This window comes from Mya arenaria, chromosome 2, assembly GCF_026914265.1.
Source record: "Mya arenaria isolate MELC-2E11 chromosome 2, ASM2691426v1".
Classification (NCBI taxonomy): domain Eukaryota; kingdom Metazoa; phylum Mollusca; class Bivalvia; order Myida; family Myidae; genus Mya; species Mya arenaria.
In genome coordinates this window covers 8,921,987-8,945,603 of record NC_069123.1, presented here as the reverse complement: position 1 = coordinate 8,945,603, position 23,617 = coordinate 8,921,987, and the positions used below count along the sequence as shown (strand labels likewise).

Sequence of the window (23,617 nt, the reverse complement as noted above, 5' to 3'; positions counted from 1 at the left end):
TTATAAAGACCTAGTCGAAAAGCCAAAATGAGTTTTCCCCAATGTGAGGTCAAGTTTTCTGTGTTATTCCTTCACCAAGAACCCAAATACGATGAAGATTGACGATATCTTCTGTAATAAACATTAATTAAGTAGTCTCATATCTGGTTCCAACATTTTGTCTTCTCTTAGGTAATCAGAGGGCAAGCTTTTAAGGACTAGTGTTTACTTTAAAGGCACACACTATAGTTCGATGCAATTTTTTAACACTTTATTTTGATGCATTATCGTGTTTAACTCATTGGATTTTTAATTATTAAAACAAAAAAGGCATTTGGTTTAGGTAAAGATACCAGAAATATAAGCGATATTTTGGCGCGTTTTAACTCCGGAAGTTGTGACCACGTAGCTTTTAATTAAAAGGAACATTCATAAAGAGCAAGTTTTTGTCTTTACCTAAATAATATGATTTTTTTTCTGTTTATTATTAAAGTCAAATAAGTTTAACATGATGATGCGTAAAAACAAAAGAAATATTGTTTGCATCTACCTATGTTATGCGCCTTTAAATTGACCGATTGTTAATGAAGGGATATTATATGATGAATGCTTCTGGCGTGGAATAACACTGCGTATTAAAGACCTATTATTCTGCTTTAATTGAAAGAAGTCCTTCGAATCATATATTTGATTACCCCAAAAGTACTTGACCCACTTCTATTTTTTTTTATCTTAATTAAGATGCTCAGCGAGATTTTTTTCAACAATACTGTCGATGTTATTTGGGGCAATGTTAGTAAAATATTGCATTGGAATAGTCCGCGAATACGAAGACAACTGATTGTTCTTATGTTGATCAGGCGATATTGTCTACTGTCGATGTTATTTAGAGCAATGTTTTAATTAAATATATTTTGGAATAGTCCACGAATACAACAACAATAATAACAGCAACAACAACAACAACAATAAACAACAACAACAACAACAACAGCAACAACAACAAAACAACAACAACTACAAAAAAACAACAGAAACAAAAACAACAGTTCATCATCATCATCATCATCATCATCATCATCATCATCATCATCATCATCATCATTAACAACAACAACTACAACAATGTTTTTGTTGAACAGACATTTAAATTATTAGACTTTAATTTCCTTTAATTGATACTTTACATACATGTAGTTACAACGTATTCATTGAAAGAACACAACCGCAAATTCATTTAATGTTCGGAGTCACAGCCGTGTCTACATATGTCTACAACATAAATAACAAAACAAACGAATAAGAAATCACCTATATTCGCCAATGAAAGCCAAATCTTTACGGAATGAGCCAACTTTGGCCGTAGAACAATTACTCCTTTCTTAAGTTATTAAATTGCAATTGTATGTAGCAACTACTGTTATACATTATTCAATTAAGAGCTAAATGGGTATTTATATCGTTCACATTTGATTTTTTTAAGCGGAATGGGTTTTATGCTTCTTTACGGAATGAGCCAACTTTGGACTAAGAACTGTTAATTCTTTATTACATTATTAAATTTTAATTGTATGTTTGTATAGCAACTGTTTTATCTTATTCTATCACGAGCTAAATGCGTCTTCAAATAGCTCACGTTTAAGTTTTATGCTTCTTTACGGAATGAGCCAACTTTTGGTCAACAGTCACTACTTTATAAAGTTATTTAATTGCAATTGTATGGAGCAACTGTTATTCCTTACTTTATAACGAGCTTAATGCGTACTCATATGTCTCACGTTTGAGTTTTATGCGGAATGAGTTTTATGCGGATTGAGTTTTATGCGGAATGAGTTTTATGCGGATTGAGTTTTATGCGGATTGAGTTTTATACGGATTGAGTTTTATGCAGAATGAGTTTTATGCGGAATGAGTTTTATGCGGAATGAGTTTTATGCTTTTTTACGGAATGAGCCAACTTTGGACATAAAACAGTCACTGCTTTATCAAGTTATTTAATTGCAATTGTATGTAGCATATATACATTACTTTATTACGAGCTTAATGCGTATTCATATAGCTCACGCGTGCGCTTAATGTCGAATGACTTTTATGCGATTTTACAATGCTTCAAAGAATTCTAGCTTGACAGGCACACGATGGATTGTAATTTACGCACATAAATTGTAAAATGTTGTCAACTTTTTTTTTTAAATTTTGGAGAAAAAAATGATGAGAAATGGATTTTCTGAGATCGAGTCCTTTGTAAACATGTTCTGATAGTTAAAGTTTGCAAACTGCACGTATTAAATTTATCAAAGAAGTCTACCTGAAAAACAACAACCCATTAATGTTGTAATAAGTTGTAATTTATAAAAAGAACCCACAGGTTTTAACTTTATCTGCTCATTCTATAATATGAAGATTTGTATCCTAATTGTTTATATTCACCTGCACGTAAATGCATCAAAGCCCACACTTTTTCACTCAATTAAATTTTATAATGCGTTGTTTTGTTACACTTTGTATTGTGAATAACTGTTCAGTCCTCTTTAAGGACTGAATTGCGGGGTTGATGTCATTATCGAGGTATGAACGCAGTTGGGCTGGTCAAAGTGTGTGGACTCCACGCATCCTTTGATCAGCCCATTTGCGTTCATATCCCCGAAAAAAAACATTTTATAAAATGACGTCACAATGACGTGGGAAAAGATCAACCACTTGAAAGCACTTAACGTAAAACGTAACATCATAAATTAACACTTTCTAAAATGTTGATTATATTTGACGGAAGCTGCTGACAAAATACAAACAATAAAAAGATAACCAATTTTCATGCATATTGTTATGATTCGCGATCCGAATATATCCGAAGATGTTGCGTTCATCGGATGATAACAGCAATTGCCGAAATAAATATGTTTAAACTAATTGCCGAAAGGCAGTTCATGTAAGAAATTGAAGTTGAGGTGCAAATATAAGAAGATAATACATTACCAGATATTACAGAATGTGGCCCGAGGACGCTTTCATATAATTCTGATTTCTACTTGACCAGTCATATTATTTTATGTCGATAATATTTATACATGAGACAAGCTTGTTATATGCTCGTCTGTTTTCGGAGATAAAAGTTGTAAGTATAGTCATATCCTTGGTGTCCGTGTCGTTGTCGACGTCGTCGTTGCTGTGCAATGACTTTAGCCCTGACTTTGAGTCAAAAATCGTCAAAATTATGGCATGATTTAACTTGGCTCATAACTGAACGAAGACAATATGCACGGCACGGCTCATACTTCTGGCTTTAATATCTTCTGGTGTATGGCCCCTTTTTCGAATGCAGCGAAGGCCATACTTTTGGTTTAATTAACTTCTGATATGTATCTCCTTTTTCGAATGCAGCAAGGGCCACACTTTTGGTTTAAATAACTTCCGTGGTATGCCCCTTTTTCGAATGCAGCAATGGCTATATTTCTGGCTTTAGTACATTTCTAGGTATGCCCCTTTTTCGAATGCAGCAATGGCTATATTTCTGGCTTTAGTACATTTCTAGGTATGCCCCTTTTTCAAGCACGGCAAGGATGTATAAATTCCCGATGTATGGTAACAATTACGGACGAACGTTAGTGTTTATTCCGCAGCGCTCTTGATTTTGATGGGTGATAATGCTATTGGGGTCGGGGGCCGGGGGATATTCCGCTTTATGCACTATGCATGCGACTCAAACTTTACAATCTGTTTTATTTATAGGCGCTTCTGGTTTCCGGATCGTGTGTGTCTACACAAACTGGTCGCAGTACCGGCCGGGGGACGGAAAGTTCCTGCCGGAAGACGTGGACCCAACTCTGTGCACGCACCTCATATACGTCTACGCCAAACTGCAGCGGAACAAGCTGCATTCATCCGAGTGGAACGATGAAGGAACGCGGTGGAAGGACGGCATGTATGTACAGTGGATGATTATAACCTTATTAAAGTGTTCGACCCCTTAAGTCAGGACTGATGTAATCGTTTTAAACCATTAAATCAAACTTTTGTACTATTCTATGAAAACTGTTTTTAAACCCATGAATGAGCTAATATTTCAATGATGACAATTTTAAACCCACAGCTAAGCTAGTAATTTAATGTTAGCTTATTTTTATCCAACAAATGAGATAGTTATTCAATGATAGCTATTTTACAACCCACATATGAGCTAGTAATTCAAAAGAGTTTTTAAACCCACGTATTAGCTAATAATTCAATAAAAGCTTTTTTATACTTATAGGTGAGTAAGTAATTCAACGATAACTATTTTTCAATCCACAGATGAGCTAACTATTCAGTGAAAGTTATTTTTCAACCAACAGATGAACTAGCTATTCAGTGATAGTTTTTTCTCTAAGCATATATGAGCTAGCAATTCAATGATAGCTATTTCCTACGCATTTACGAGCTAGAATTGTATGAAAGATAATTTCTAAGTATATATGAGCTAGCAATTCAATAATAAATATTTTCTAAGTATATTTGAGCTAGCAATGCAATGATAGCTATTTTCCAACCCACATATGAGCTAGCAAATGAATGATAGCTATTTCTTAGCCACATATGAGCTAGCAATTGAATGATAGCTATTTTCTACCCATATTTGAGCTAGCAATTATATAATAGCTATTTTCTACCCACATATGAGCTAGCAATTCTATGAAAGCTATTTGTCAACCTTCGTATAAGCTAGCAATTGAATGAGAGCTATTGTTTTCCCACATATGAGCTCGTAATTCAATGATAACTATTTTCTACCCATATATTAGCTAGTAATTCAATGAAGACGTCCAACACCGTTATACATACTGTTGGTCGACTTCAATTTAACATGAAACTATTGGACGATCCCATGGAAGATGACAAACGGTTTGAAAGCATATCAACAATATCAAGTCGTATTTTCAATTTGCCTCTATCACTATATCTATAGTTTATACTTGTTAATGTATTTATTTTTTTATGATTGAATTCATAAATATCGTACCACAGTGAACAGCCATTTGGTGGATATTTGTTTCTGAACAATAGCTATTCCCCCCACTCCCAAACATCAGTGCTTTAGAGATATTTGGAGAATCATTGGGAACATCTGGATTAAGTACGACCATTAAATGTTTTATGCCCTTTATAAATTCGTAGCTCTGTTTAAAAAAAATGATTTGTTGGCGTAAGATAAACATTTAGCCACCACAATGGCATACTTGTGTCACAATTTACATAAATCACTCCATATACTAGTTTATTGTCTTATTCTTTGAAAAATGATTTAAATCCCGTCCCATTAATTATGTGCCATACAAATCTGACAACAGCCATCTGCGAGAGACACATTTAAACACTCAGTTCGGCTTTGTAGTTTAAATACGAAATTAGATTTTTACCAAATCTACGATGGGCATAGAGGTGGCATTATGTGCATTCGGAGCTCCCCGGTCATTTTAAATCGAAAACATCCCCGGATGTATGCCGGTACATCAATAGAAGTAGTCCGTAAATTTTTGAATTAGATCATTAACTGAAAGTAGTGTTTTAGCCTGTATTTATTGACCTTAGTTTAAATTGATTGCCAGTAAAGTGTATTACTGTTAACATAATTAAGATTCCCAAGAGTAAAGTCAGTAAGTTTAACTGCTAAAATAAATTACTACGCGATCTACTTGCAGCGGACTAAAACATACCGATTTCTGAGTTACTAATGTAAACCGTGTTTATGTTTTCTTTCAATACTTTCAGCCAAACATAAATTATTTATTTATTAACCTCATAAAGTATAAAACAACGACTGTATAGGAGTGGTCTATACCGGGCCAATACATTGATCGAATGAAAAAGAACGGGAAAACCCCGATTTTTATAAACATATTTTAGTTACTTAACTTTAAAGTAACTGACTTCTTGCATTTTTCACTTTCCCTGATGTAAATATCTTTAGAAATCTCTGATCTCCATCGACCATGTTTTTTAATTAATCTATCTGGTACGCCCCTTTCAGAAGCTGTTGTCGCACCTCCCGACCTAAACGAATGCAATCCGTATTTAGAATTATCTAATCCTAAAATTGTAAGATTTTTAACAAATATTTCTCTTGCTGTTGTATATGAAATATGCTTCCCCTTTCTTAATCTATGTGTATTATCTTTCTTGGAAAATAAACGTTTCTAAACAAAAATTCATCTGAATCTTCTGAAAGCTGAGCTGAATCCATGTACATTCGTAAACAATTCACTGGACAAATATCGTTTTAAACTAGTACCACCATAACTAACAAAATCCGTCTTATTCCGAGACAACGGTCGCCATGAACAAAATCCGTCTCATTCCGAGACAACGCTCACCATGAGCAAAAAACCGTCTCATACCGAGACAACGCTCGACATGAGCAAAATCCGTCTCATTCCGAGACAACGATCGCCATGAGTAAAATCCGTCTCATTCCGAGACAACGATCGCCATGAGCAAAATCCGTCTCATTCCGAGACAACGATCGCCATGAGCAAAATCCGTCTCATTCCGAGACAACGGTCGACGTAAGCAAAATCCGTCTCATTCCGAGACAACGCTCGCCATGAGCAAAATCCGTCTCATTCCGAGACAACGCTCGACATGAGCAAAATCCGTCTCATTCCGAGACAACGCTCGACATGAGCAAAATCCGTCTCATTCCGAGACAACGGTCGCCATGAACAAAATCCGTCTCATTCCGAGACAACGGTCGCCATGAGCAAAAAATCCGTCTCATACCGAGACAACGCTCGACATGAACAAAATCCGTCTCGTGCCGAAACAACGCTCGACATGAGCAAAATCCGTCTCATTCCGAGACAACGCTCGACGTATGCAAAATCCGTCTCATTCCGAGACAACGCTCGCGATGAGCAAACCTCTTATCATAAGCATAGAATCACGTCATGAGCAAACGATTCAATTCATAGACACCTCTCATCATAGGCAAACCCTCACTTGTCATGTCAATTAATCACATTCACATTAGTCACTCCTCGTGAGCAAACGATCGCATGCATAATCATCGCTCGTCATGGGCAAATAATCGCCTTCAGAAACGTATCTCGTCATGAACCAAAACATTCGCATTAATTTCATACTAATTACTCTTGTGAGCAACACATCATCTTACAACAACGTCAAAACAACTTTATAACTAAACAAACTGAAAACTTTACTGAATGTCGCTATGTATACCAAAACAAAATACGGTGCATTTAAATATGATTACAACATACATCAAGCTTAATAACGCGCACAAACAGCGAACACGTACGTTGACCTAGTATATTAACGAACGCTTATACTAAGAATACCTTAAACATTTGCAACAATTCTAATTGCCAATACCTTACTAGAAAACCTTCTAGGATTAAAAACGCATTTCTTGTTACCATTGTGTGTAAAAGTGTTTTGCCCTTTGCCAAATTCCATAATTCCACAAACGTAATCTTCTGGACATAATTAGCATTGAACCACATAGGCCAAAAGGCCGAACTAGGCCACTTATGAACAATAAGCGTAGCAGATGCATTACAATGCAAAACATGCAAAATGGCCTTAGAAACTAGACATATGGGTGGCACCAGCCAATTATTGTCATTACCCCAATCTTGAGTAAAACAGTCTACTGCTTCCAACTCATAGTCCATAAACAAGGAATTGTATCTCTTGATTTTCCTGTTTTTGTATGTAGCAAAGCGATCTACATCATGCTCTCCCCAATTACTATCTACATAGCTAAAAACTCGTCGGTGACTTCCCACTCATCAGTGTTGGATAGTTTGCTTATATTATCCGCAACTTCATTTAACTCTCTCGGAATCCACTGAATACGCAGATCTATCTTAAACTTCAAGCAAATGTCAAATATGCGTAAAGATTCTTGTTGTAACTCTACTTTGGTACGTCCACACTGAACGATATGAACGCACGACTGGGAATCAGAAAACCATTTTACCGTTTTACCATTTAACATATTGCCATAAACATCTAATGCAAGTTTGACAGCCCTTAATTCTCTAAAAGTAGAACTTTTGACTACTTCCTCTTCCGACCATATAGAGCGAAAAACGCTGTTTCTACAATTCACTACATAAGCGCCCGCACCCGAATGGGAAGCGTCGGAATACACTAACACTTCAACTGGCGAATACTGAGCTAGAAAACTAACGTTAGATTTCTGTAAATTCAACTGCCAAAATTCCAGTTCCTTAAGAAACGGGTGTCCTTCAGGAATTTTCATACAAACATCCCAAGAACTACGGCCTTCTATCAAAATATATAAAAACCTAGTCATTAACCTCACAATGTTGCCTAAAACTGGTTTCATAGAAATAATTTTGCCAACGCATTTTGCTAAACATCTCGCTGTGACTGAACTGTAATTTCTAAGAACGTGTTCAATGTTTGATAAACAATCTAGTACTCTCCTTTCCGGAATACTTATACAACATGCTATACTATTCCAAAATATACCTATCCATTCAATGCTTTGAACTGGATTCCAAACTGACTTTCCGTTGTTTATGATGAATCCAGCCTTAATAAGACTATCATGTACAAATGAAGCATCTGTCAACGTCCTTTCTAACGATTTATTTGTGCCCCATCCATCATCTAGAAACATTACAATCTTAATGCCGTTTATTCGCCAATATTTGACCATTTCTCTCAACACTTTACTAAAAATAAAAGGGGCAGTACTGCATCCAAAAGCCAACACCGAGAAACAATAATATTTCCTCTTTATAGAAAAAACCTAAAAGTATCTGATGAGCCGCAAAAATATCTATGTGATGATACCCTTGACTTAAATCAAACTTAAAACTGTAGGAATCTTTTTCAAAATACTCTAAACCCGTTTTCCAATCTTCAAAAGAAAAACTTTCTTTCCACAAAAATTTATTTATTTTTCTGAGATCCAAGATCAATCGATTTTTTGCCTTGTTTGATTATAGCAACACTCAAGGGATTCACTGTATGCGGAACAAAAGGTGTCTCGACAATACAATGCTTTTGTAACAATTCGTTTACAGCAGAGTTTACAAAATCTATATTATCCAAAGCGGACTTATTATTTCTCGCAAAAGAAGGTTCCGGCACCTCAAAAAATGGTAATTTGTAACCATTATCTATAACATCGACAATATCTTGATTTGCGCCGATTTGTTTCCAAAAATCTATGTGGGATTTTAATCTACCCTCAACATTTTTGGTTCCACTTGAACAATCTGTTATAAAACTATTTCTTCATACTCAAAGAAATCTCTATCAAACAAACAGTGAAAATAATACTCATCATTTATATTCTGTCTTGGGTTGTGTGGTTGCTGCTGCGGCTCTGGACCTGTCGGCGTAGTAATAGTTGACTCTACGTGGAACGCCTTCGTTTGCGCGGCAATCCCTCCGGAAGTGCCCTCGCTGACCGCACGAGAAGCAGATGTCGTTGCCGGTGCTGATACGCTGGGCACGAAAAGACTGCTGTGTCGAATGACCCCATCCCTCTTGTTGACGTGGCTGCCGCTGACTTCCGGTGGTGGCGCTCGCAATGGTAGAAGAACGCTTATAAGGATTAAATTTGTTATCTGTAGAATGCTTGGAAGTTTGATCTTTTGATAGTCCTGGTTTCAGCTTGTCTAAGCCTATTTTCATCGTCGCTATCTGAACCAAATAGCGGCCTTTCATACTCATTCATTGTCAACCAGCCCCCGGGGGAACAATCTGCCACTTGAATTAATTTATTCCTGTGCTTAACTTTAGAAAGTAAATCTTGTAAAATTTCCTGAGCTCCTTCAGGTAAGTTCTTACACAAAGCCCTTTCCAAGCCTTCCTGAATTTCTGAATTAAATTCAAACTGATGTTTATTTTATTCACTTTTAAGTTTTGGTTTCTTGTCTTTGCTAGTTTTAATACTACACAAATCTTGTTTAAAGTCCTTCAATTGACTGTCAAGATATGTTTTAAACAACGAAAAAGCTTCAATTGCTGAGTCCCCCGAGGACTTACCGTTTCCACGTGCAACTCCGCCGCCTTCTTCGTCGCTTGCCATAATACAATACACCAATTAACTGGCCCGGTACAACCTCGAATGACGAAAACACGTGGACAAACGGCTTTTATACCAGCCGTTTGGTTATATAAACCCACTGACCATTACCATATATGGCAATAGTCGGAAATCCCCCCATATATGGTAATTATCGTAAATACGATTTATTCCGAACAGAAAATAAATATATATATACATCCGAGGTTGTTTTCGATAAAAATGGCAGAGGAATTCCAAATGGACATGTGTGTTTTTATATCTCGGTAAAACCGGCTTATGTATCTTATTTATCGGATTTAGTAACATGTTAAAATGACTAACTAACCCCCTTAAAACGACTAACGTTCATTGATTAAACAACTAATGTATCTCGTTAAAACGACTAAGTCACTCGTTAAAACGACTTAGTATCGCGTCAAATCGACTACCGAAACTTGTTTAAGGAATATTTGGCATGACAATCCCCTGCTGTGCATCTCCTGCTAATTGCACTGGTGTCACAGTAGGGGCCAATTTCCTGTGTATTTGTTTATTTGCTCAGGGCCATTTAGGGTCCATTTCTCTAATAAAACCTCCAAAACTGCACAGCAGGTTACTCGGATCAGAGATCTGATAAGACATTTATGCAATTAGATAAAGATCAATACACAGAAGTTGTGTACTATAGACGATTGTTTTTGCGGGGGGGGGGGGCACTTAAGGATTAAACTAGGCCTTTAAAACCACTTACTTACTCGTTTAAACGACTTCTTGGCTGGTAATCAATATTGGTCTTATTTGGAAGAATGGTGTAGCCAATCGGACTTTGTGGTGTTATAAATAAATGACTTATACAGTGAATGAGGTCAATGATGTATGAACATAAGAGTGACTTAAGTCGCATATTGAATATCACCTCTGATCTCGTGTAAACGGCTTGCGTATCTTGTTAAAACGTCTAAGTAAGTCCTTAAAACTAACTCGTATGTCGCCTGTACGTCACCGTACAAACCCGACTGTGTTAACAAGATTACAAACTTTAAAACGTATATCGCTAACGATTTAAAACAAATAGAGACTTGCGCATTTTGTCAAACAATACATCGAATTTAACGAAATCATACACACCTACCAACTTCACTTTGACAGTTTTACCATTCAATTTTTGGCCAAAAAGCATTTACAACCGTTTGGTATCCTTTTTTTACCTTCCCAGCTGCGGTTTCAAGCAACCAGTGCAAAATGTAAATGTCTGGATGCTTTGCGGAAGGTTTTAGCTCGCCTCTTCAGGAGTAAGTAACAGTCGATCGACTGATATTTATCTCATTTTCATTGAATGATTGGAGCTGGTTCAAAGCTACGCCAATACAAAGCTTCATAATTGTAAAAAAATGTTCATAAACAAACCACAGTATAATGATGTGATTTATTGTTTGCATGGAAATTCAATTATGATTATTTAAATTAAGGTACCAGAGGGTGATTAACCTTAAAGAACTCAATCCGGAAATGAAGGTGCTACTTGGCGTAGGCGGCTGGATGATGGGCAGCAAGGACTTCAGCCGCCTCGCCTCCCGCCGGGGCTCCCGCAGGGTCTTCGCCAGATCCGCCGTAAAATTCCTTAGGGACCGGAAGTTTGATGGACTGACCATTGACTGGCAGCATCCCACGAGGAGAGGAGGCAGGCCGCGAGACAGAGAGAATTACTCTTTTTTATTGAAGGTAGGCGAGAAAATGTATAACTTACTAATCGCATCAACAGCACAATACACTTATCATTAATACGTTATCATTATACAGCGCCATGGAACGATCTTGTTTCTCATTAGAGTTATGCTATTTGCAAATCCCACTTGCCATATAAAGCGTGCGTTAAAAATGGCGCTTTGCCATTGTTGTTTTGGTGAAGAGCACGGAACGCATACCAACCAATATTTACACCTCAACTTCCATTCCCTAAATGAACTGCCTTTCGGCAATTGCGTTTATCAATCGATAAACGCAACATCTTCGGATATGTTCGGATCGCAATTCATCGCATAGCAATATACATGCAAAATATTGATCTTGTTATTGTTTGTATTGTGTCAGAAGGTCCCGTAAAATATAAATCAACATTTTAGAAAGTGTTAATTTATTATAATTTAAATGTATTGTTGCCATAAGTGTTTCAATTTTACGTTTATAAGTGATTTCAAGTGGTTGATCTTTTCCCGCGTTATTGTGACGTCATTTGAAAAAAATGTTTCCGGTTATACTCGGGTCGTTCTATTAACAGAATGGGTAAGAAAGAACAAGTGAAATGTTTTCTTAAATTAAATGAAGTATTTTTTTAACAATTATTGAATGAAATAATGAACCAATGGTGTAAATATAAGTAATGAATTGCGGGGTTGATGTCATTATCGGGGATATGAACGCAATTGGGCTGGTCAAAGTACGCGTGGAGTCCTTCGGACTCAACACACTTTGACCAGCCCAATTGCGTTCATACCCCGATAATGACATCAAACCCGCATTCATTCCTTAAGTAAATCATGTTAAGCATTACTAGAAGTACATATATCTTGTAGAAGTACACACATCGTGCTAGACACTTGGAACGTGGTGAAACACGTTTTGTACGTGTTAAAGTTTCAGTTGTATTTATACTTTACTCTTTGTATTTGTACCTATTGGTAAACTATTTTCAACCAACTGGTAAATTATTTATTTTTGACCAACTGGTAAAGGTTTGTACCAACTGGTTAACACTTTCTTTTACCAATTGGTAAACTTTTTACCAACTGCTAAACTATTCTTTTTTACCAACTGATAAACTATTTTGTTTAACCAACTGGGAAACTTTTTCATTTTACCAACTCAAAAACCTGACTCTGTTATTAAACCTTTTCTCGTGATTTAAACATGTCTCCGCACTTGTGACATAATTAAATGTGAAACAAAGAAAGCCTTGAGTTCGTGGTACAAAGATCGCTTTTGATTTGATATTTATTGCCATTCATTTTTAAAGAACGCAATTAAACACATAAAAAGTAAGTACTATGTTTAACACCCTGAATCAAAATCAAAACACAAATCAATAAAACAGTTCTATACGTTCTTGTTTAGGTTCATCTGGTGGTCGTTACATTAATAATCCTAAGAGCAATATCGTACCTTAGGGGAGATATTCTGCAATGTGTTACTACCCCAGGGTAGAAATCGCTCGTACGATTCCAGGAGCATTTTGCTACATGGACACCTTTGCTGAACAGACGATCTTTTGCTATATGGAGGCCTTTGTGAAGTCGAGATATTCTTGGTCTAGACTAATTTTATTATTACCTTTCACACCTAACGATTTTTCATTTGCACCGTATATCTCCCCTAGAAATGTGTTAGTTATTTCATTTAGCACAGTGTACTAAGCTGAAGTTTGCGGAAAAGGTCTCTTCTTCCAAGCACTAATTTTCCTCTGACTTTTTATCCGTGTTCTCGGTTAATTATTGTTACCGCCTTCTGTACGTACATCGTGCTTGGTCAACACTAAAGAGGTTCCGAAACGCTACTTAAACGGATATGTGAAAGCATGTACTGCTTATTGAGTGCTACGTCATCAAAATATGTGTACCTTGTACAAGAGTTAAAAAGCGTGTTATGCAGAACATATGCCACCAAAAATGTGACCTACTTTAGTCAGAAAATGTATGAGATGCCTCGTTAAGGGCGAACGGTAGTTTCCATTAGCTTAGATTTTTTTTAACTTAGATTATCAAAAAAAATATCAAAACTGAAAACCACATACCAAAAATGTGTAAATTAGTTGTAAAATGTTTCTGTGAGAATGTACAGACAGTCAGAGTGCAAGGAATAAAAAATCTCTGTTTAAAGATAGGTTTACCAAAAAATACGTTTAACTTACCAAAATTCTGAAAATTATTTAAAAATACTTCTGTGATATTATGTAGACGGTAAAAGTGCATGAATTAGAAAATATTTCAGTTAAAAATCGTCTTTAAAAGGACCGGATGATACAAAAACAAAAAAAGAGAGAAAATTGTCAAAAAACTTACATAAATTTGATAGCACTGGGTACAACGCATTGAATCTTACTTACTGATGTATCACATCACTTTTGACATATACTACTTTCGCATTTTTTTGTGTAGCTTAATAAGAAATTGGACATCCCAGTTAATTCAAAATAACGTCGTCATATGAGTCTGTATTATTCACGTGCTAAATGTACACACTTTAAATTGGGAAACCATTTTGCGCTATTTTTAAACGTGTAAACTCAGCTGAGACAGCGACAAAACATTATTTTAATAATGTAAAATGATGTGATATCGGCCTCATATTAGCTGTGATTGACACTTCTAGGCTTGTTTTGTGGAATTATAACTGCACTCTAACAGATTGAACGTTTTGACAACTTTTTTTTATTTTTTTGTCTTGGAACGAGCCATTTTTGGCGAAAATCCATGGAAACCAGATATATAAGACTGCTGACAAAATATTAGATCGCAGATTTTTATATTTAAGTTCCAAAAATGAGGTTTTATGCATTTTTCTTAAAACCGTTAACGGTTTAAGCCATAAAACATTAATTTTCGAACGGAAATATGAAAATCTACGATCTGATTTTTTGTCAGTAATCTTATATCATTGGTTTGCAGATATTTATGCAAACAAATGCTCTTTCCAAGACAAAAAATAAAAAAAAGTTGTAAAAATGGTATATCTGTGAGAGTGCAGCTTTAACGCTTATGCCGATTTTTGGACCATCGGTTGTCTAGCACCTTTAATGTCAACTGTTACTTGCACTTGTATGAATAGCACGTGCAAGATGTATTGTTTCGTAACCTGTTTTGTTTCATTAAATGATCCTTAAACTTTGCTCATTACTTAAAATCTTCCCTTGTAGCTTCATTGCTTTTTCCTAAAAACTGATTTTAAACATTCTTGAAACAAATAGATCATTCGGAACACCACGGCCATTTTTGATCGAAACTACCCCGAACGTTTGCCGGTACATCAGTAGAAGTAGTTCGTAGTATCTTAATAATATAATCAATGAATGGTAGTGTTTTAACGTTTATTTTGTATTGCTAAGTTTGAATTGATTGCAATTGAAGTGTATTATTGCATAAATCATTAAGATTCCCAAGGGTGAAGTCTGCTATGTTGGAATTACTACGCGATCTACTTTCAGCGTAGTTGTGTAAAGAATTCTGACATTGTAAACCGACCATATACATCCGAGGTTGTTTTTGATGGAAAATGGCCGAGGAGTTCCTATTGCAAATTGATGGCATTAAAGCATAGACGAATGGTGTATAGATATATAGTGTGTGGCATCAACTACATAGGGGAAACCCAATACAGCTATTCAATAAGGGTCCTTGTGTCGAAATCGGTCTTCACGCGGTGCTCATTGATAAGTCAGAAAAAGAAAAAAAAGTTTAAAACTCTCTTATTGTCTTACCTCTTTGACATTTGGCGAAGGTTCTTACTCAAAGTTTGCTCAAAATTTCTATAAAAGTTATAGACTTATACAGTGTTTGGTTAACACAAATGCCAGTCTCTGAAGATCTCAGATATTTCGCTATGTAACATCAGCTGGGTGTCTTTCTTGAATTTGTTTAAATCCTCGGGCTGACCCCAGCGGCTGGTTGTAGACTTATAGGAAATATGATTTTGGATTAAGCAAGAAATCTTAAAGCTGCACTCTCGCAGATTAACAGTTTGGAACCCTTTATTTATATATTGTCGCAGAATTAGATGATTTGGGCATCAATCGCTAATATTCAGTCATGCAAGATAAGTTACAACAGAACAGATCTCAATTGTTTGGAAAACAACCGAAATTATTCATTTTTCTTAAAGCGTTATTTCCGCTTTTAGTTATAAAGCATAAACGTAAATAGGAAACTGCGATATGCTCTTTTGTCAGCAGATTATATCACTGGTTTCCAGACATTTAGGCAAAATGAGCTCATACCAAGACTAAAAATAGAAATAAATAACAAATGTCAAAACAATAAATCTGTGAGAGTGCAGCTTTAATTCTTAAATACATCTAAATAGAAACCATAATGCTGTAGTTTCACTGCACATGCTATTGTTCCTCATATTACATTTGAGCTAAATTCTGAATAAGACGCTCCTCGTTACAGGAAGTACGGATGGCGTTTGATGCTGAGAGCAAAAAGTCAGGGTTGCCGCCTCTGCTCCTCACAGCCGGGGTGTCCGCCAGCATTGACGTCATAGACACCGCTTATGAGGTGGACAATCTCACCAGGTGAGTGGCAGCCTGGATACTTATAGCTAAGTTAGGTGATTTTTGTAGATTAAACTACAAGCAAACCTCGTTGGTTCGAACTCCCAGGGACCGGCGAAAACACCTCGTGCCTCGAGCCAAGTGGTAGTACTTATTTTTAATATAAAAAAATCGGTCCCTTACATCCAGTTCGAGCGAACAAGCTTTCGAGCCAAACGAGTTTGAGCCAACGGGGTTCGACTGTAGTTCATTTTTCACATGCATCTATTATACCCCCCCCCCCCACACACACACTGTACTCCATTCTCACCTCCATTTTGTCTCACACTTCAGGTATACAGACTTCCTGAACGTGTTTGCGTATGACCTACACGGGGCCTGGGACAACTATACCGGTCACCCATCACAGCTGTATCCCCGACAGGACGAGTTTGGGCCCGCTACTGAAATCAATGTGGTAAGTCGCTCTCATTGAAACCCTTAAGACTTCCATGGGTACTGGAACAACTATACCAGTCATGCGTGACTGTTGTTTTTTACTCACCATGATGAATTTCGCCACTGAAGGCAACATGGTAATTTCCTTCTCAACATTTACCGGTATTTGAACCCTCATGATTTTATGGTCGTACATCTTTGACTTCATTCACTCTGTTGATCAGTTATTAAAAACAGGTAATCCGATTAGCTACATCGTTATTACATCCAACTAAGATAAACATTGAATACCAGCCATTGTCACTTAAATCTTTAACTGAGCGATGACGATTTAACTTCAACATAACTTATACGGGATGTGAGAGTAATCTTGGAGGGTAAATGTGATCTGGTAGTGGATGTGTTCGCTTCTTACCACAGAGGTTGTGGGTTTTAACATCACCAGGGGGAAGGTTCTCTGGGCCTTTCAAACACGACACCAGTACCAGTTGGATGACGTTACTTGTAAAACTGAGGCCCGGTCGCTTAAATTGTTTACAACTTCTGAAGAAGCATTCGGATATCCTCGGTCATTTTCCATCGAAAACAACCTCGGATGTATATGGACGGTTTACAATGTCAGAAATCTTAATAGTTTAATTACGCTGCAAGTAGATCGCGTAATTTAAATATAGAAGTTAAATTTAATTATGTTACTCTTGGGAATCTAAATCATTTATGCAATAATACACTTCATTGGCAATCAATTTAAATTTAGTAATACAAAATAAACGTTCAAACACTTTAATATTGATTAATTCTATTATTTAAATTTTTACGAACTATTTTAAACGATGAGCCGCCATACATCCGAGTTGTTTTCGATGGAAAATGGCCGAGGTGTTCCGAATGCGTGATGAAGTAACGATGAAACAGTTGAGCCTGAACGTAAATAAACCCAATTAAAACAGATAATCTTCTATTATTTGACAAAACTTGAAATATGGTGGCCGTAGGCAATATTTGCAAAGACATTCCAGACCACAAACACATTAACAGCTCTTAACAGTTCTATGCAACTCAGCATTGAACAGCTCATTTATGATGACAAACGAATACAATCATTTTATTGATCTCTTTTTTTATCACATATAAATCTTCCGTATCGCCAATTATTTGTTTTTAATGTATGTACAAAATTGATTGAATCGACAAGAAATTGTAAACAGATGTTTTTGGTATGTTCATGATATTTTGTTATATATTCGTTTAACAAAAAACTCTTGTCTATAAGATAATCAGGGGCGGATCTACAATAAGACGTCAGAGGGAGCGTAACTTCGGAGCGTAAACTTTTGACTGGCGCCCCGCCCTCTGCTCAGAACCGAATTTATTGTTATTTAAGATGTTGGCAGGTGGGTTTGGGGCTATTCCCCCCAAGAACATTTGTACAATTTCTGGTCCGAAATGGTGCATTCTGGGCGTATTTTACTACCCTTTTCTCCATACCATGTTCTATTAACTTTTGCATAAGTTGTATTCCTATTCATACAAAATTCAACTTTACGGTGAAGTTTGGTGTGACTAAAAATGAATTAAAACACTGTTCTTTAAAAAAACAACCCCGATAATCGTTCTTGAGATAAGCAGCTTTAAGTTAGTCAGTGCTTGTCAGAAATCGTTCTGTGGAGTTTCATGAGTTTAGTATTGAAATAAGGTTATACAAATTTATATAAACAATGTAATATCTAGATTTGTTTTCCCGTCAAAAAATGTTAAAACAAAAATCTAACAGAAACATATTTTATAGAATTTCGGCCCGGGCCGCAAAACTGATAATCGCTGAGTCATGCAAATAATCGCGAAATCCCTGTACAAATGTGTTACTATATATAGTAACATATGTATTAAATAAATATATTTGGCATTTTTTGTAAATGACTATATTATTTGTTATACCTATGTATGAAGGCTCATAATCGCGCGATGCGGCTCATATACTACAAGTGTAAGTTCCCATTCGCAAAACCATACTTGTGTCTTTTCTGTTTTAAAACATTCAAGCCAACGAAAGAACAATTAGCCATCATTTTTTACGTTTTAAAACCAGGGCGAAAATTAACGGTAGTTCCTGCTAGCACTTTATTTTAAGTTCTTAATGTAGCGAGATCGTTTTTACGACCTTTTTAGACAGGTGAAAAAAAATCTGTTGTTTACCCATTTTAAGTTTATTCTTGCGTTTCTTGTTTTCAAAGTAGGCATTTTAATGACTTACAACTTTCTTCTGAATAATTAAAATGAATGTATGTCAGCTTACACATATGGCTTAATTGAGTCGTGGTAAATAAAGCGGGACAACAAAGTCACGCATTTGTTTTGGTCCTATTCTTGGGCCTTCCAATCGATCTTAATTACATCCGTAGAATTTAACGGTCTTAAACCTGCACTCTCACGAATTGTATTGACATTAGTTTTGTCTTGGAATGATCAAACATTTGTACACCTGACTTGAAAAAAAATGTCATATACGATTGCTTAAAAAAGATTAGATCTCTGTTTTTTTATATTTCTGTTCCACACGCACCCACACGCACGCACGCCCGCACGCTGTGCCCCTCCCCCCACACACAAGACAGCTAATTCTTAGAATCTGAGAGAAGTAAATCATAAAAATGCATAACAATTTTTGAAGAATTGAAGTAGATAAATAGTATATATATATATATATATATATATATATATATATATTCATGTCGACATGGTCATGCATTTAAGTAATAAATCGTGCCAAAAATAGTATTCCAATAATACTATAACTAAAAGTAGGTAACCAGTCCTAAAGGTCGTTAAATGGTCAGACAAATGAAATTCAGATATAACTACATGTCACAAATCAACAAACATGCCGCAAAATAATATGATATTGCTCTTGCTTTAAAACACTTTTATTCACATAACACCGTCGTAAAATAATAGCACACTGGTAATGTTCACGGGTGAGGCATAAGTCACCTTTAATTACTAAATAATTTCACACAGTAGGGTTATATTTATTATGAGTTTTACACTCTTCCTATATTTCAGTATTTTTTTGCAAATACGAATAAACATTTCACAAGAACGTTTCGCAACTTATTATTAAAATTAACTATTCAACGTAACACGTCTGCGAAACTGTCATTTTGGATAGTATTATCCATCGAGGTCACATCTTCAGTAGATGTTAAACACTCTTTCCATATTTCAGTATTCTTTTCAAATACGAATAATAAATTTCACAAGAATGTTACCAAAGTCAGTATTAAAATAAACTATTCGACGTATGACTTCTACGAAACTGTCAGTTTAACATCTACTAAAGTTGTTACCTCGATGAATAATACTATTCAGTATTGTGGAATGTAATAAAAAATGAACTTTGTGAGACTGTACAAATGTTCTTGACTGGCTAAGTACAATAAAATAACTGTTTGGAGCTGAACATAACTAATTGTACTGTCAGTTTAATGGCTTTAAAACACAAACATTTTGTTTTATTTTACTGCTGTCATGATTCTTCTAAGTACAGAAAACAATACAGCTTAAATTAACCAAACAACTGCAACTTTAATAATTATTGGTGAAGAATAGGCAACTACACCAAGGGTACTGGTACTGTGTACAGTGTGGTCCGCACCACTGCTGTTGCTTATAAATTTAAAGTTCATGATTTCATACCAGCCAATTTATGCCAATTATTTAAACAAGCCAATCATAACAAATCATTTTATGCACTCAATTTTGATTATTGGCCTACGTGACTGAGTCAATTTATTTTTTCTGTTTCAAATGATACCCAAACTATATCTGGCCACCAGGCGCCACAATTAAACATTACTGCCAATGAATATATTTTTTTTTTTCAATTCAAAGTTTTAATTTTTGCAAGCGACATAATTTGCCTTTGGCTATTTACAAATTTAATATAATCATTTCATGGTAAAGACCAGACAAACATACATAATTATTATCAAGGGAGGATATAGTATCAAGTGTTGATCAAGACATCATAAAACATAAATGATCACACACACGCAAGCACACACGCACTTCACACGCACACGCACGCGTACACACACACGCAAGCATACGCACACGCACACACACACACACACACAAACACACAATTGACAAGCTTATTTGTACATCGAAGTAAAAAGAAATAGTCAACTTATTTCAATGTAGAAACAGATTCTACTGCTTGCTTCTTTTGACTGCTATGTACTAACAATGCATTGATATCAAACTTAATTTTATGATATTATAAAATCAACTTCGTAATAGTTGAAATGAAGTTATATTTTATTGATTAAGAATGGGCGCTATCATTGAAGCTAGCAAACGAGCCCTTCTTAATCATAAAAATATTACTTGAAGTCATCTTATTGACTGAATAAAACCTCATTGGCTGACGGTTGTATTTGGACGGTTTACATACTCAAAAAGTAGTACGTTTATGTCCTCTGCAAGTAGATCGCTTAGTAATTGTATTTAGCAGTTAAACTCAATGACTTAAATCTTGGATATCTTAATTATGTTTGCAATAAAACACTTCAATGGCAATCAATTTAAACTTAGATCAATAAATGCAACTCTAAAACACTACATTTAAAAAATGATATAATTAAAATTTTTAGGAAATACTTAAACTGATGTACCCGCATAAATCTGAGGTTGTTTTCGATAAAAATGACCGAGGAGCTCCGAATGCGACTATGTAACTCATAAGTTCATCAATTAGTATGCCATCGTTGCCTAATATATTTATTGATTCAGTAAGTCACATACTGAACTAAGTCATAATCAAAGCACTAAAAGTACTGAAGGGACGGTTAACAAGATGATACTGTACTTTGTCGTATAGAAAGGCAGGTTAACATGTCTCCATGGTAAAGAGTATTATTTGAGAAATAATGACATGCTTGTGATACAATGTTTTACAAAGCTGATGGTTCAACGTTAAAAAAAGTGTTTGAAGTTTAGGTAATAAGTTGTAGGTATAACACGAGGCAAAATTCACCTCTCTTGCAGTGTGAAAAAAGACCGCTAAGATATATAGTCAATATATACCCGTCAAAGATACTTTATAATCAAGAACATATGAGGTTATAACAACATTAGTTTCAGCACTTCATAGTTCAGTTAGCTGGTACGCTATGTCAATTTGATCGAATTTTAAATATACTCAACTTTCAGAAGCTAGTAAAACGATTAAACTGGTAACATTTTCGAGATAGTCATAAACATTGTAAGTTTCGTCAAGATACTTGGCAAACTAATTGGGTAGACAAGGTTGAAAAAAGGATCGAAATGAAAACGCCTAAAATATAACACTATGTTCTGTTTTGTTGAAGAAAAACAAATTACACATTTCATGAAATACACACAATCAATGTACATGTGGTTGCGTTCATATCTAAATTTATTTAAGACCAAAGAGTATGAAACGTTGTTTATAAAAATCCCAGTTACAAGAGAACGTCAAAAGTAAATTTCCCAAAGTATATGAAATATCCAAAATAATGTTAGAACGATTTCTTCGATGCGACCAAAATGTCTGGTTACTAAATTTTTATACAATGTATATGAAAACAGACGTATTAAAACGTATGTCCACCATTCCCAATAAATGAAGGTACAGTGCACGAATAACTAGGCTCAGGTGGGCGTCCTTGAAGCAATAAACACTAAATATACAGCAACTTCACACTAACCATGTTTTTCAGGACGCTTCAATGAGACATTGGATGTCGCTGGTACCAGACGCAAGCAAGCTGGTCCTCGGCGTGTCAACATACGGCAGGACGTTCACGTTACGCCGGTCCCGTCACCACGAGTATAACGTGCCTACCACCGGCCCAGGGGTAGAAGGCGAGTTCACACGGCAGACTGGCATGTTAGCGTACTATGAGGTAAGTTTTAGGCTTCTGCATGCATTGTACAGAACTGGTTACTTCTTTAGTTTTCCTTAAAATTAGCTTAACCATTAATAGAATGATCAAATGAATCCTTTAATGATAGGTGACCAATCAAGTTTGCTCTTATGTTTAAACCCGCCAATAGATAACTTTGGATAACTTATCCAGTTGTTGATGATTGACTATTGGGCTTTTCCCTGTAGTTTTCATTTATTGCAGCTTAAGAACCACTGTGATATGCACTGATTGCTCCTTTGCTCGCTGTTCTGCTATAGTACAATGCGTTATTATGAATGCACCTATACATCTGCTGTAAGCCAAAGGCTTTATCCGATACGCGGGAATATTAGTTTGTTCGATATTAGAGCGACATAATGTACGTCAGGTTTTTTGTATGCTAATTGCTTATTTTTAGAGAAATATTACCCAAATCTTTAATGCTAAAAAATACCAAACAATTTTTCACTCTTCTTAAATCACCATATTCAGCGATGTAACCAGTACATGGACGCGCCGCGAGTGTGGGACCCCGTCAGTCAGGTTGCTTATTGGTACAGCGGGGACCAGTGGATTGCCGGGGAGGACACCGACAGTGTCAGAGCAAAGGTAACATAGCATCTAGACTTTTTTTTTATTATTCCGTTATATCAATATCAATTTAAACAATAACATTGAGACCTACTTGAACAATTGCAGCATTTACTATGTCTCTCTTGAATGCTTTTGTGCGAAATGTCATGTTTATTTTAAGTGTTTTTGTTTTCACAGCTTTGAATTTTGTTTTTTTGCTATTTTCACTATCTGATAGTTTTCTGTCCGGACAGTATTGCTTAATGATAGTAAAGTCAAATTTAATATGCCGGTTATGCCGTTCGTAGCTACCATACTCTTGAAAAACATGCTTTCCTTGGTCACATGGTGAAATATCATTCGAGCAAACACCGATATTCAACA

General features: G+C 35.8%; 1 protein-coding gene across 2 annotated transcripts in view; it reads left to right on the top strand.

Annotated features, from left to right (window-relative positions):
- Positions 1–23,617, top strand: part of LOC128222441 (chitotriosidase-1-like) — a 39,423-nt gene that overhangs the window by 12,380 nt on the left and 3,426 nt on the right. For both annotated transcript variants that reach the window (XM_052931455.1, XM_052931447.1), the window contains exons 3-8: positions 3,709–3,901; positions 11,494–11,746; positions 16,186–16,310; positions 16,623–16,746; positions 22,472–22,657; positions 23,153–23,269. In XM_052931455.1, the coding sequence (XP_052787415.1) occupies positions 3,709–3,901; positions 11,494–11,746; positions 16,186–16,310; positions 16,623–16,746; positions 22,472–22,657; positions 23,153–23,269 (998 nt within the window). The remainder of the gene's footprint in view (positions 1–3,708; positions 3,902–11,493; positions 11,747–16,185; positions 16,311–16,622; positions 16,747–22,471; positions 22,658–23,152; positions 23,270–23,617) is intronic.